The following is a 12,620-nucleotide window of genomic DNA, read 5'->3' as shown; positions in this document are numbered from 1 at the left end:
TTTGGTTTTTGTACCTTTATGTTTTTGTCAAATAGTTCTTTTTTAAAACTCTAAAAAGTATTTAATAGGTTATCAAACTTTCAATTTTATGTATAATAGATCTTTAAAATGTAAGAATGCTAAAATGACTTTTTAAACTTTTAATTTTAAATCTAATAAGTCTCTAATATATTTAACAGTTTTACGTTTCAAAATTGACTGTGAAATTGGTTTACAAATTATAAGTTGAAGATTATCATTTCTATCACTAAGAATAGGATTGACCATAAATTGGCATATTATGTCAATATAAAATGCTATAGAATTTGTAAGGTGGTATCTTGTTGAAATAGTTAAACATATGTACAAATGGATTTAAAATTCTTAAACACGTGGTTAGTAAATGAATGATAAAGCAAGCTATCATGATAACCCAAATGGGGACAATGATTGAGAAGATTCTTTTCAAGTTTGATTATTATTTTATTTTATTATTATTATTTTTTATTTTTATTTTTATTTTTATTTTATTTTTTTGTCAAGTGGACTAGTTGAAATTTGCAACTAGAATAATGCCAAAAACATAAGATAAAAATGGATAACATAATTGAAATGTTAGGGTAATAGCAATTTCCATATTTGGGTTCAAACCTTCAATGTCCATTTAACCAAAGCAAAAAAGCAACATGAAAACACAGCCACACAAATAAACCCAACAACTGGATGAGATATAATTGGTTGGTTTGATTTAATTACTAAATATGGGTGGTAGGTCAAAATCATTTTTCTTCAAGTCCTTTGCAAATATTCATATGTATATTTAAGTCAAATCCCATCCCTTCATCATATGAATCCAACATACAATATGTTTTATTGATTGGATAAATTTTAGCCACATTAGTGTGATGGAAAATATTACATATAATCATTCTGTTTTTAAATATTATGTATACTTTTTTCTATAAAATTTGTTCAATTTTAATCTATGTAATTTTAATGGTTCAAGTTTAGTCTATATTTTCAATATATTTTAAACTTAATCTTCATTGCTAGTTTATTGTTTATTATTATTATTATTTACCATGAATGTTTAAAATATATTCACATATTATATTTTCTTGTATCTTGCATGAAATTTATTGTTATTATTTAACCAATTTAAGTAAAAATTAACTTTCAGGTATTAAAATTTATTTAAAGTACAAAGATTAAATGTTTCGACACATATCTACCCTCGAGATTGCAGGTTGAGAACTTCAAAATGTTTTGGGAGGTCGAGGCTAGAGGTCGAACGTTGAGAACTCGACTAATGTGGAGGTCGAACATTGAGAACTCGACGAACAAAGAAAAAACTTGGAAACAATACATAGACCGAAACTTCAACCCTCGACAAGGGAAATCTCGCGAATCTCGCTTAGGTTGTCGAAGGTTGAAGTTTCGACACACATCCACCCTCGAGATTGCAAGTTTATTACTTTTCTTTTTCCCTCATAGAGGAAATAAAGTAATGAGATGGTATACTATATGTATCTGTGTACTCGAGCTGCTTCTAACAACCTATGCATTTTATTATCATTTCGAATTAGACGGAGGCTTGTGGGATTGATGTGAGGGGGTGGGGATGGCTATATTTCTGGGAGCAAACTCCAAGCGAATATGAAGCGCATGGATACAAGTTATGCCTTAGAATGAAAGACAATTTCAAATTAGCTTTGTCTACGAACAAAATTTTGTATATTAGGTTGTCGAAGGTTACACACATGTCGAAACTTCAAAGCGATTAAGGAGATAAGTGGGCTGAAGCAGATTAAGGAGAGAGCGAGATTCAAAGTGAGATTTAGGAGAGAGCGAGATTCAAAGCGAGAATGTTGGAGAGAGCGAGATTTAGTTTATATTGACTAATCTGACTAACATTGAACTTGGTAAAATGAAATGGTTGAATAATTGAAAAATGAGATTATTCAGGAATACATATTGAATGCTAAGATTACGCATTGAGTTTCTGGTAGTAGATCCATAATCAAAAAAGTGTTTGTGATTGTTCCAGAAGAAATGAAAGCTAGTAATCATTAATGGAAAAATAACAACAATAACAGAGAGAGCGAGGTATTGAGAGAGAGCGAGAGTGAGAGAGCGAGATCTTAGGAGAGAGCGATACTGAGAGAGCGAGATCTTAGGAGAGAGTGTGAGTGAGAGAGCGAGATCTTAGGAGAGAGTAATACTGAGAGAGCCAGATCTTAGGAGAGAGCGAGAGTCTTCATTTTATTTGAACTTTCCATAGAAATATATATAAAAAAAAAGAGAAAAAAGAGCTAATAATCATACTATAATTGAATAATCATTAGACTATAATTGAATATATTAGATTATTATACTATAATTGAATAATCATTAGACAACAAATTGAATATATTAGATTATTATACTATAATTGAATAATCATTAGACAATAAATTGAATATATTAGATTATTATACTATAAATTGAATATATTAGATTATTATAATGTAAAACTTTATTGATTACAAAAAAAAAAAAATTGAATATACAGTAGATTATTATAAAAAAAATTGAATATACAATAAATTAAAATAAAAAAATTGAATATACAATAAAATGAATATATAATAAAAAAAAATTATTTATTATTCAATCCTTAACTATCTGGAGCCCGTCTTAGTAACGAAGGACACTTCCTTCGATTATGTCCTAATTGGTTACAAAATCCGACAAGTGGCTGGTTCTGTCCAATCCATCTCGTTGTGATAACGTGAACTTTTCAGTCTACCAGGTCTTCTCAACAACGATGGATCAGGATGTAAGACAGGCATATTAGAGTGCGTGATCCAGTAATCTTCATGCGGTACAGGTTGAAATTGAGGAGAGTAACATTCAGCATACGTTGACAATTTGTAGTAGTCCTTAATAAAATCTTCGTAGTTCATGTTAAAATGTGAGCAAACGGCCATAAAATGCAAGCATGGAATGCCGAATGCTTGCCACTTGTTACATGAACAGTACCGCTCGGTATGATGGCTTGTTCGAGATCACTAAGTATGAAACACCTGAGAGAAAATGTAACACATGAAGAGGTGTGTTTAATTTTAGATCGACATGCTGGTATAATTATAGCAGTGAACAACCCAGCAAATGGTTAGACGGGTCCGAAATGTCATCATCGTTTCTACTTACGACATATCGATCATATGTTGTATGGCGAGATCGTACTACTGGAGAAATATCTTGCAGACGTCGAGAGGCAGGATTTATTCAGTTGGACTGACATCTGATCACAGCCTTGGTCGAGAGATGGACGCCCGAGACGCATACATTCCATATGTCTATTGGAGAGTGCACTATCACTCTACAAGACATAGAAGTGTTGTTGGGGTTACCTGTTGACAGTGAGCCAGTCACCGGAGTGATGTACGATGACTAGTTAGAAGTTTGTTAACTGTACCTCGGTGCGACCCCACCTGCCGACAAGATTAAAGGATCGAGGTTAAGTTTAATATGGTTAGGAACACAATTTCGTGAGCTCACAGATGATGCAGACGAGGAACTGTTATAAGATATGTGCGAGCATATATACTACAAATGATGGGTGGAAGTCTGTTTTCAGATAAATCAAGTCATTTTGTTCACTTGATGTTCCTGCCACTGTTAGCTAACCTCCATGATGCGGGGCGGTATTCGTGGGGTGGAGCATGCTTGGCATGGTTGTATAGACAACAATGCAAAGCAACAAGACCTGAGGTTCGAGAGATAGCTGGGTCTCTCATACTTTTGCAACTATGGACTTGGGAGCGATTTCCAACAATGGCTCCACAGCTACATCATGTTAATGACGCTCAGTTAGTTTGACGAGCCTACGGTTCTCGGTATGTTGTTTTAATTCAGTTTAATTTGTATATCACTGATCTAGTTAATTTAAATTCTAAATTATCAATTTAAAAATTTAAGTGGAGAGACAAAATTTGTGTGACTAGGACAGCCACACATGTAGTCAACCAGTATAGATACATGTTTGATCTGCTTCAACCTAAACAAGTACATTACCCTAAACCTAATCGATTATTTTATTCACATTTTTATTGTATTTGTCTTTAATATTCTCTAATATAATATTTTATGTTTCATGTTATTTGGGAGCCGTACAAAATTATTGTGCATACTTTGCCTAATTTTTGTACGAATGGTCAAAACATATGGCGGACGATGAGTCCTCTCATATGTTTTCACATTGGTGAGTGGCATCTTCTTGACAGAGTGACGAGACAATTCAGTTTTCAGCATGATGTCCCATCGCCTTGTAATACTGAACCCGTACTGCATGATATTGACCTAAGGACAGGAGATTGGTCCAAAAAAGTTGCACATTTGGTAGTGCGATGGCACTATCGGGCAAGGTTTATTGCAGTGGAGGTTTCTCTTGAACGGTTTGACACAGATGTCACTCCAGAATATATTCATTGGTATAATAATATCACAAGGCGCTACGTCACTCGTCGGGGAGCAGTTGTGGATCATCTGGTAAATGAATGAATATTATCTATTTTTTTAATTTAAATTTATTTTAAATATTGTCTAATTGTTTTATAATTCACAGAGATCGAACAACAGTAGACTCCATGAGGTTGCAAATGATCCGAACCAGGTTCTTGCTATATGTAGTGACAACCAAAGCTATATGGAGGAAATTCATTATATGTACGATATACCTATTATTCCTCCACCAGCTCCTAGACGTAGAGGACCTGTTCAGGAAGAGGATGAGTTTGATGAGGTTGCACATAATGTGGAAGAGTTGCCCTCTATGACGCAGACGCAGAGTCAGACTAATTATGTTAGTCTGATGACGATGATGCCAGCATTTGGTTCAGGACATTATGACTCAGAGGCTGGTCCTTCGTCTTCATACGTGCATGGACATGGTTGGGATCGTGGGGAGCATAATGAATATTTATATTATAAAGCGCTTGCAGAGGTACTAGAGCAACATCAAGAAGAACCTGAACAACAAGTTCAAAGTCGACGAAGACAACAAGCTCGAAATCGACGACGTCCGCTTTGTGGGACACATTGATTTTTGTAATTATTTTTATATAAATGAGATATTTAATTTACATTTTTTTTAATTTTTATGAGTTATTTTTTTTTTATAATTTATTCTTCTTAGAGTTTAAATAAAATAATAAAATATTTTTAGAAATTGTTTTTATAAAATGAAAATTAAAAAAAAAAAAGAGAGATTAGAAAGAAAAAGATGGAATGTGTAATAATTAAAAAGGAAAAAAAAAAAGGAAATTTGTACGATATTCTTGCTCTCTATCAAAATCTCGCTATTTCGCTCTCGCCCTCGCTCACGGTCACGCTCAAAATCTCGTTCTCTCAAACTCTCGCTCTCTTTCATAATCTCGCTCTCGAATTTGATTGGGAAGTTCAGTGGCAAAAAGAAGGAGATTCATTAGCTCGTTATTTAGTCAGACTTGCTGAGGTGACAGAATCCGTAAAAATTATTCAATAAGTTTTGGAAGGAATTCCAGGGGGATCTTATGAAAATTTAGAAATACGATCTTTTGATAGATGAAGGTCTCCGGAATGATAATTAAACAGACTCAATAATAATGTTAGGAAGGGCAAGATCGAGGGTTCAAAGTTCGACGTACAAGTGAAAGGAAGGTCGAGGGTTCAAAATTCGACCTATCTAGATCGAATTTTCAACCCTCGACTTATTTTTAAAAAAAAAAAACAATATTTTTACAAATAGTTTGAAAACAACAATATTTTACTAAATAGTTTCTAAAAGGACAATATCCTTTTAATTTTCCCTATTTTTCTTACTATCTTTGTAAATATATTTGAATTTCTAGGGGCTTTAAAAAAAAAAATCCAGCATTGTTTGATTGAATGAATTTGCTTTATTATAATTTTTCCCCTATATGTTTGTGTGGTGAATCTTAAACCACAATGAACTTTCATGATAAATGATTAGTGGTGATTATGTCATAAGTTAATAAATTAATACTCATAAGCAAAATTCAATACCCAAAGGCATGATTTATTTATATTTTAATTATTTTATTTTTCAATCGAATTAATTTTTTGGCATGTGATAAGTTTTGCGTTTAGCTTATCCATATTAGACCCATAACTTAGCATCTGGTCTCTTGGTCCCATCCTAATAAATATTATACATCCCCTGCTAATCACTTTGTCTTCTGCTACTTTTTATTTTATTTTATTTTATTATTTTAAATAAAATAATATTTTTCCCATACATTATACCTCAATAAAATTTCATTTTTTAATGTTCAACTTATACTTGGGTGTAAATCAATTTTAATATTAAAAACCTAGCATGTGAATAATTATGCAATTTTTTTTTTTTGGAGAAATTATGCAATTTAAACTTCATAGTTGAACAATGGTGTAATTAGTACTCTTAGTTATTATTTAAAGATTTGTATTTAGTTATGAGCATTCTTGTCAATATATATTTTTTGACCTGTGTTAAATGGTTTTATTTAGTTCGATATGACATCTTTTTTTTTGTTAGTTTCATTAGTTTTTATCTCCTTGGATTTTATAGTTTGGAAGGCTTTCTATAATTGAATTTGTATATTTTGGTGATATGATTTGTGTGTAGAGATGTTCGTTTTTTCTACAGGGATGGAGCTTTGTCGGTAACAACCTTTAAGACATGGAAATAGGAGAGGAAGTGAGAAAAAAAAAATCTCTACAAGCTAAATGGAGATAGAGACATAATGTTTCCCATATCGTTTCGAGCCTCATCTTGTTTGCCTTGTTTTTAGTTAATTATTATTACTATCGTTATGTTTTTTAATTGTATTTATATAATTAAATTTCAAACTTTATTTGGTTTATATATATAAATGTAATTTGATAAGTAATTATTTCATTCTTCTTGAATAGTTAAGTCATCTTTGTCGAAAAATCACTTTTCAATCTCCATAAAATTAAACGAGAAATTTGGGAAAATAGATAAAGAAATGGAGAGTGGGGACATGGATGTGGAAGCCATCTCCATCTCCAACTCCACCCTCATGTTGTACATTTTCACTCATTTTTTTTTTATTAGTTGAACTTTAGATAGATTGCTAATTTGGAAAATTTTTTAATTTTGTTTTCAAAGATATTAAGCGACATTTAGACCATATTTACCAAACCGTAATAAAAATGAGTGTAATCGGAATAAGATTTCATTGATGGATGAATCGTAATAGGCCTGAATCACAAATATAATTGAATCGTTTTTAATTGTGTTTACCTAGATTTATGAATTTATCACAATTTACTGTTATTGTTATCGTCATTGTTACTGCTTAACCCTAACGGTAAGGATGTAATGATAAAGGTGACAATAAATGTGGCATATTCATAATTCTCATACTGTTACAGTAACAATATCTGCAGTAAAAGTAGTGTTGGGTCTTACATAATTTTAAACCACAATTAGATTTAGTACCCTTCATTTGATTTGGTTACAGATTTCAAGGTGGGTCTTACAACTCATTACCATTACGAAATGCATATTAACGACAACAAAAATGATCAACTGGATCCCATTGTTTACATTATCATTGATAGATTCTAATAAAACGTGACCTAAGAACAAAATAATTTGATTAAACCAAAAGATTAAATGTTTAAAATTAATAAGGTTAATATTTTCAGCTGAGTAGAAGAAATGTTTTTTTTTAATAGCATAATATCATAATATCATAAAAGAAATGTTGGGATATTTGAAAGATATAGTACCTGACAACAATATTTTGAATGGTTGAAAAAATTAGGAGCATTTTTTTTTAATTATTTTCTCTACTTTTTCCTTACTTGGTGAAGAGCAATCTTTATTTATTATTATTTTTTTAGGGGAAGCAAACTTCTCTTTTTAATCTAATTAAAATTATATAATAAACAAAGCGGATGACAACAATTTTATTTGATTTTATAGAATATTATTTTAGGTAAATTGACAAAAAAAAAAAAAAAAAACAATTACAACTAGTTTTCTCATCAGAATGATAGAAAAAATACTATTTTTAGAAAATATAAATCAAAGAATAACCTAGAAAGGATGTAAAAGCAACAAAATCATGGATCACTTTATTTTCCTCTAAAAAAAAATCATTGATGAGATTGATGACCTCCAACACATTCAACCACTAATGAGGGACTTAGACTATTGTGAAGGGGTTGAAAACGATGAAGTTGGAATATAAAGATTATGTTGAATATTAATCTAGGTCATGTTATGGATCAATTAAATAAATGATGTTTATATTCAAAACATATTAGAAAGAAGGGACAGTAGAAATCATATAAAAACGATAGACTCGAAGACCCTAAAAATGTTATGAGGTGTTTAAAAATTGTTGAAGATAGTTGAATAGGAGGATCACTATGACTATAGTCGCTGGTAAATTTACTAAAGACGAAAATGATTTATTTGAAATTATAGAAGACTGTTTACGAAGGGAATATTTCTTTTTTGTAGGTTGGTCTAGTCTATTGCTCTTTCCTTGCAAACAGCATAGAGGATGCATGATCCAATCTAATAGTCTTTAAATTTTATTGATCGAGAAAATAAATGTTCATATCAATTAAGAGAGATCATGATCTCCAAACCTATCGATGATAGAGATTCTGAAGGATGAAAATCACCAATAAATTTTTAAAATCGATTATGATGGCTAATTTTGTTTTGTTTTGTTTTTTGAAGCAACAAACGAGAATTAAAAGCTAAACTATTTCTTAATAGCTTCATTGTGTTCAAACATGAGGTTTTGGAACCATCGTTCAAAAATCCAATTGTGAAATTACGCTATTATTGCCATTTTTTGTTTTAAATTTTTTTCGAGGTTGGTGGATCTTGTAGAGGCGAATACATATTGTTCTTGTTCTAGTTAAGGAAGCAAGAATCCATTGTTTATGAGTAGATACATTTAATTTAGGTTCATAAATATGCATTTGCTAAGGAATTTAGATTATGTATTTAAAAATTGTCAAATTATGTGATCCTACAAATCCTAAAATATTATTTTTATGTTATAAAATTTAAATTTTAAAATGTTGAACTATACTGTTTAAGTTATAAACTCTTTTTTTTGTTTGGTTAATTTAACATATGTATTTCTTCCAAAAAAAAAAAGTATTTTATAATGGATTACAAATCATAACTATGCCAAGCAAGCATAATTATAGAGGTCTTTTTAAATATTAAAAAAAAAATTACATTTTATAACAAAAAGTTCCAAAAGTACAAGCATTTTTGAAACTTTTTGAAGTATAAATATTTTTGAAATTTTTCTATAAATATAATAAGTTGAATACATGAAATAACTTTTGTTTTTAGATTGGCTATGGCTATCCAAACCAGTCTTAGTAGTCATCTTTATGTTTGTGGTAATTGAGCACTCATTAACCCATTTTGTTCTCTTATCAATTAAAATTAGGAATGAAAATAATTTTAGAGAATATGAAATTCCTCGCATAATCAATTGATGAAGATTATGAGACCTTCAACATGCCCCTCGAAAGGATGCTTCTTCTTGTTTACCATGTTTGAGTTATATTTCATTTTTTCTTTAGATCAAATATCAAATTTTTTAAAGAGTGAAATAGAAAATATGTAAAATAAAAATTGAGATGTATACATATATATTAGTTCAACTATTGGAAAGGTGAAAAAACGATCAAACAAAATAATATTTGAAAAACAATAGATTTTTGTTTTCAATTGGTGTCTTATTCACTAAACTATGATGAATTGCATATAAAATAATATTACCCAAATAATAATACCCGAGTGTATGAAATTGCACTAGCCCTTTTGCAACCCTACCACAACCATGATGGGAAATTTCCATTAGAATCACAAAATTCCGGTAGGAGGAAAGTTTTCGTTTTTTTCCTGTAAGAGGAAATTTCGAGATTTCTCAAGAATTTTTTTTAACTACGTTACCTCCGTTCAAGTTTTTCGATTTTATATTATTTTATTACATACAATTACACAAACCAATGTCATTTAGAACGAAAAATGAAACTTCTTCAATATACTACTTTTTCTATTTTCAACTTTATTTTCAATTCAAAACTTTTATTTCTAAAAAAAATGGGTATAAAAAAAAGTGTTCATGGGTTGAGTTGGATTGGGTTGAAAGACTTTTTAGACTTAACTCAATTGTTTGGGTTGTAAATTTTTTGAACTTAAATAACCTTTTATTAAAAAATGAACCCAACTAATCCAACCATGAAATATTTGGGTTGGATTAGTTCGGATTAATCGAATCATTTATTTAAATTTTTATTCTAAAAAGAGGTAAAACATAAATATGTAAAAATCTAATTTAATTATTTTCATATATTGAATTAAAATTAACGACTCAATTTCAATTTATATAATGAAATTTTTTCATAAAATGCAAAGAAACTACTTTTAAAAATTGTTGAAAAATAAATTATTCAAAAACTTATTGAAATTAAATAAAACTAAAATCAATACATATATAAATAATTATGTTATAAGTAATAAAAATATATATTTTAAAGTTAATAATAATTTCGGGTTGATTTTGATTATATTAGGTGAACAACCAATCCAACTCATAAAATTTTCATTAATTTAAACCCAATCCAACCTAAATGAGTTTGATAATTCAACTCAAACCGCATAGATTAGGTTGTTCGATTTTTTCGAGTCATCGGATTTTTTGCACACCCCTAAAAAACCACGAAAAAAGAATGTACATTTATTTTTAACCTCGTTAAAAAAAATTTCATCAATTTCTCACATTATTCCACCCTGCAATTGAATTGATACAAATTTCTTTTACCATCCAAAAGTTTCATTTTCACCTTCCACCTCAAAATATTTTCTAAATTTAATATTTTATTAATTTTTTTCCATCTCTTTTTTTTCCATTTCTTTTTTAAATTTCTACTTACGTATCAACATTTAAAAATACATTTTTACAATATACGTTTAAACGTTATCTTACTTATTTGATATGATGATTAAAAATAGTAGATTGTAGTCTAATTAAGCCACAATAAAAAACATTTCATAATTTTCATAATATTCTTCGAATATCAATATTCTCATAAAATTGAGACCTCAATATTTTAAACTAGATCACAACCAACTAAAAAACCCTCAAAAACATTAAAAAAACAAAAATTAACAAACGTACAAGTGAATGTAGTATCCACCCATGATGGACCAAATAGAATCTATCCATCTACTTCCCTCCTCTAAAATGTGAAACAAAACACAACCTAACTTCTAAAGAAAGAAAGCAAGAACGACACGGCTGACTCATCACGACAGATCTGATCATCTCCAACACAAACCTCTTTGGTAGACCAAAAATAATATATCAACAAATTCAATCAAGTTGCACTAATCTCTTTTTTTTCTTCTCCCAGTTACCTAACCCTGCTCTAATCTTTTCCTTTTTAAGGCCACCAGAGCAACCAAACACATCCACCACAAAGTTCCTACCAGAGGAGAGGAAAAAACACAATCGAGACAAACATCTTTCCAAAACAAATAGCAACCTTAAAAGGAGGCCAAAGCTGCCATATCACGAGCAACCTAGCTCTAATCCCTTCCGTATATGAATGTTTAAATGCAAGAAATAAATTAAAAGCCACAATAATTCCTTCTTTCTAATTTTATTATTTTAAAATAAATAAATAAATAAATAAATGACCTATACCTAACATTTGACCATAACTATCCACCAATCCTTTCGCCTGCTTGTCTCATATAATCAAGACATCGCCAAAAATAAAATACGCCAATCAAATAAAGTACGCCAATACACACACAGCCACACAAAATGGGCCTTCGGCAGCCGATATTTTCAAGCCCCTTCAAAAAGAAGGAGTGGCAAAGAAAATTCTAATTCTAAGTGCTACCCCTCTCTCTTTCTCTATCAAAACTTATGGCCAAGATGGTTTTAGAAAAAGTAAATGGGTATCCATGGATATTATTTCCTTACAATTATCTGTTAACATCAAGGAATTTCTAGTCAACCCATGGCCTGAATGTAGTCATAGTTTTGAACAGGGAAGTCTAAATAGTGAGAAGATGTGAACCACTCAATAATCCAATCAACATTAATTTGACAACTCAAAATGATCTTTCTTAATCAAAAACCCTAGCCAGATTTGAAGAGCAAACACAAACAATCGACAAATACTTTCTGAAATGTATACATGTATGTATGAATGAAGCAAGGAGTTAAAATATGAACATGGAGATTCCATCCAACATAAGGTTGGTCGTAATCTTACTATTTTAATCATATACAGCACCAACATGAGGATTCAAGAACATTATTTTAATATCAAGATGTATGATTACCTTCAGTTCGGTATTGGGTATTATCTTCAATATGCAAAAATCCCAAAAAGCGGCTTCCTGGACCTAAAAATGTTGTTCAAAAGAGATATGGAGATATGGGTTTTTATGCATATTTTATATGGAATACATCTCTCCTGGTCATGGGAGACCCACATAAACACAACTAGAATGCGGAGAATCTCTCCCTTTAAACAATAAACTAACTAAAATTGACTGAGATATTGCATCGAGAAAACAGTCATAGAAG

The 12,620-nt window shown here is 30.3% G+C and overlaps 1 protein-coding gene across 1 annotated transcript; it reads left to right on the top strand.

Annotated features, from left to right (window-relative positions):
- The first annotated feature begins 2,617 nt into the window (after nucleotides 1–2,617).
- On the top strand, nucleotides 2,618–5,065 carry LOC150033967 (uncharacterized). Its single transcript, XM_090317159.1, has 2 exons — nucleotides 2,618–4,512; nucleotides 4,589–5,065. The coding sequence occupies exons 1-2, from the start codon at nucleotides 4,111–4,113 to the stop codon at nucleotides 5,063–5,065; spliced, it is 879 nt and encodes a 292-aa protein (XP_090173285.1). The 5' UTR covers nucleotides 2,618–4,110.
- The last annotated feature ends 7,555 nt before the right edge of the window (nucleotides 5,066–12,620 follow it).

Source organism: Benincasa hispida, chromosome 9 (assembly GCF_027475165.1).
Source record: "Benincasa hispida cultivar pf3 chromosome 9, pf3_genome.v1.1, whole genome shotgun sequence".
In the NCBI taxonomy this organism is placed as follows: domain Eukaryota; kingdom Viridiplantae; phylum Streptophyta; class Magnoliopsida; order Cucurbitales; family Cucurbitaceae; genus Benincasa; species Benincasa hispida.
The sequence above is the reverse complement of the archived record's forward strand: the minus strand, read 5'-3'. Positions and strand labels throughout refer to the sequence as shown.

Bases quoted from the DNA above. Each gene is read 5' to 3' on its own strand.
- LOC150033967 (XM_090317159.1), top strand. From the start codon at position 4,111: ATGTTTCATGTTATTTGGGAGCCGTACAAAATTATTGTGCATACTTTG. The intron at 4,513-4,588 runs GTAAATGAATGA...TATAATTCACAG, and splicing joins GAGCAGTTGTGGATCATCTG to AGATCGAACAACAGTAGACT.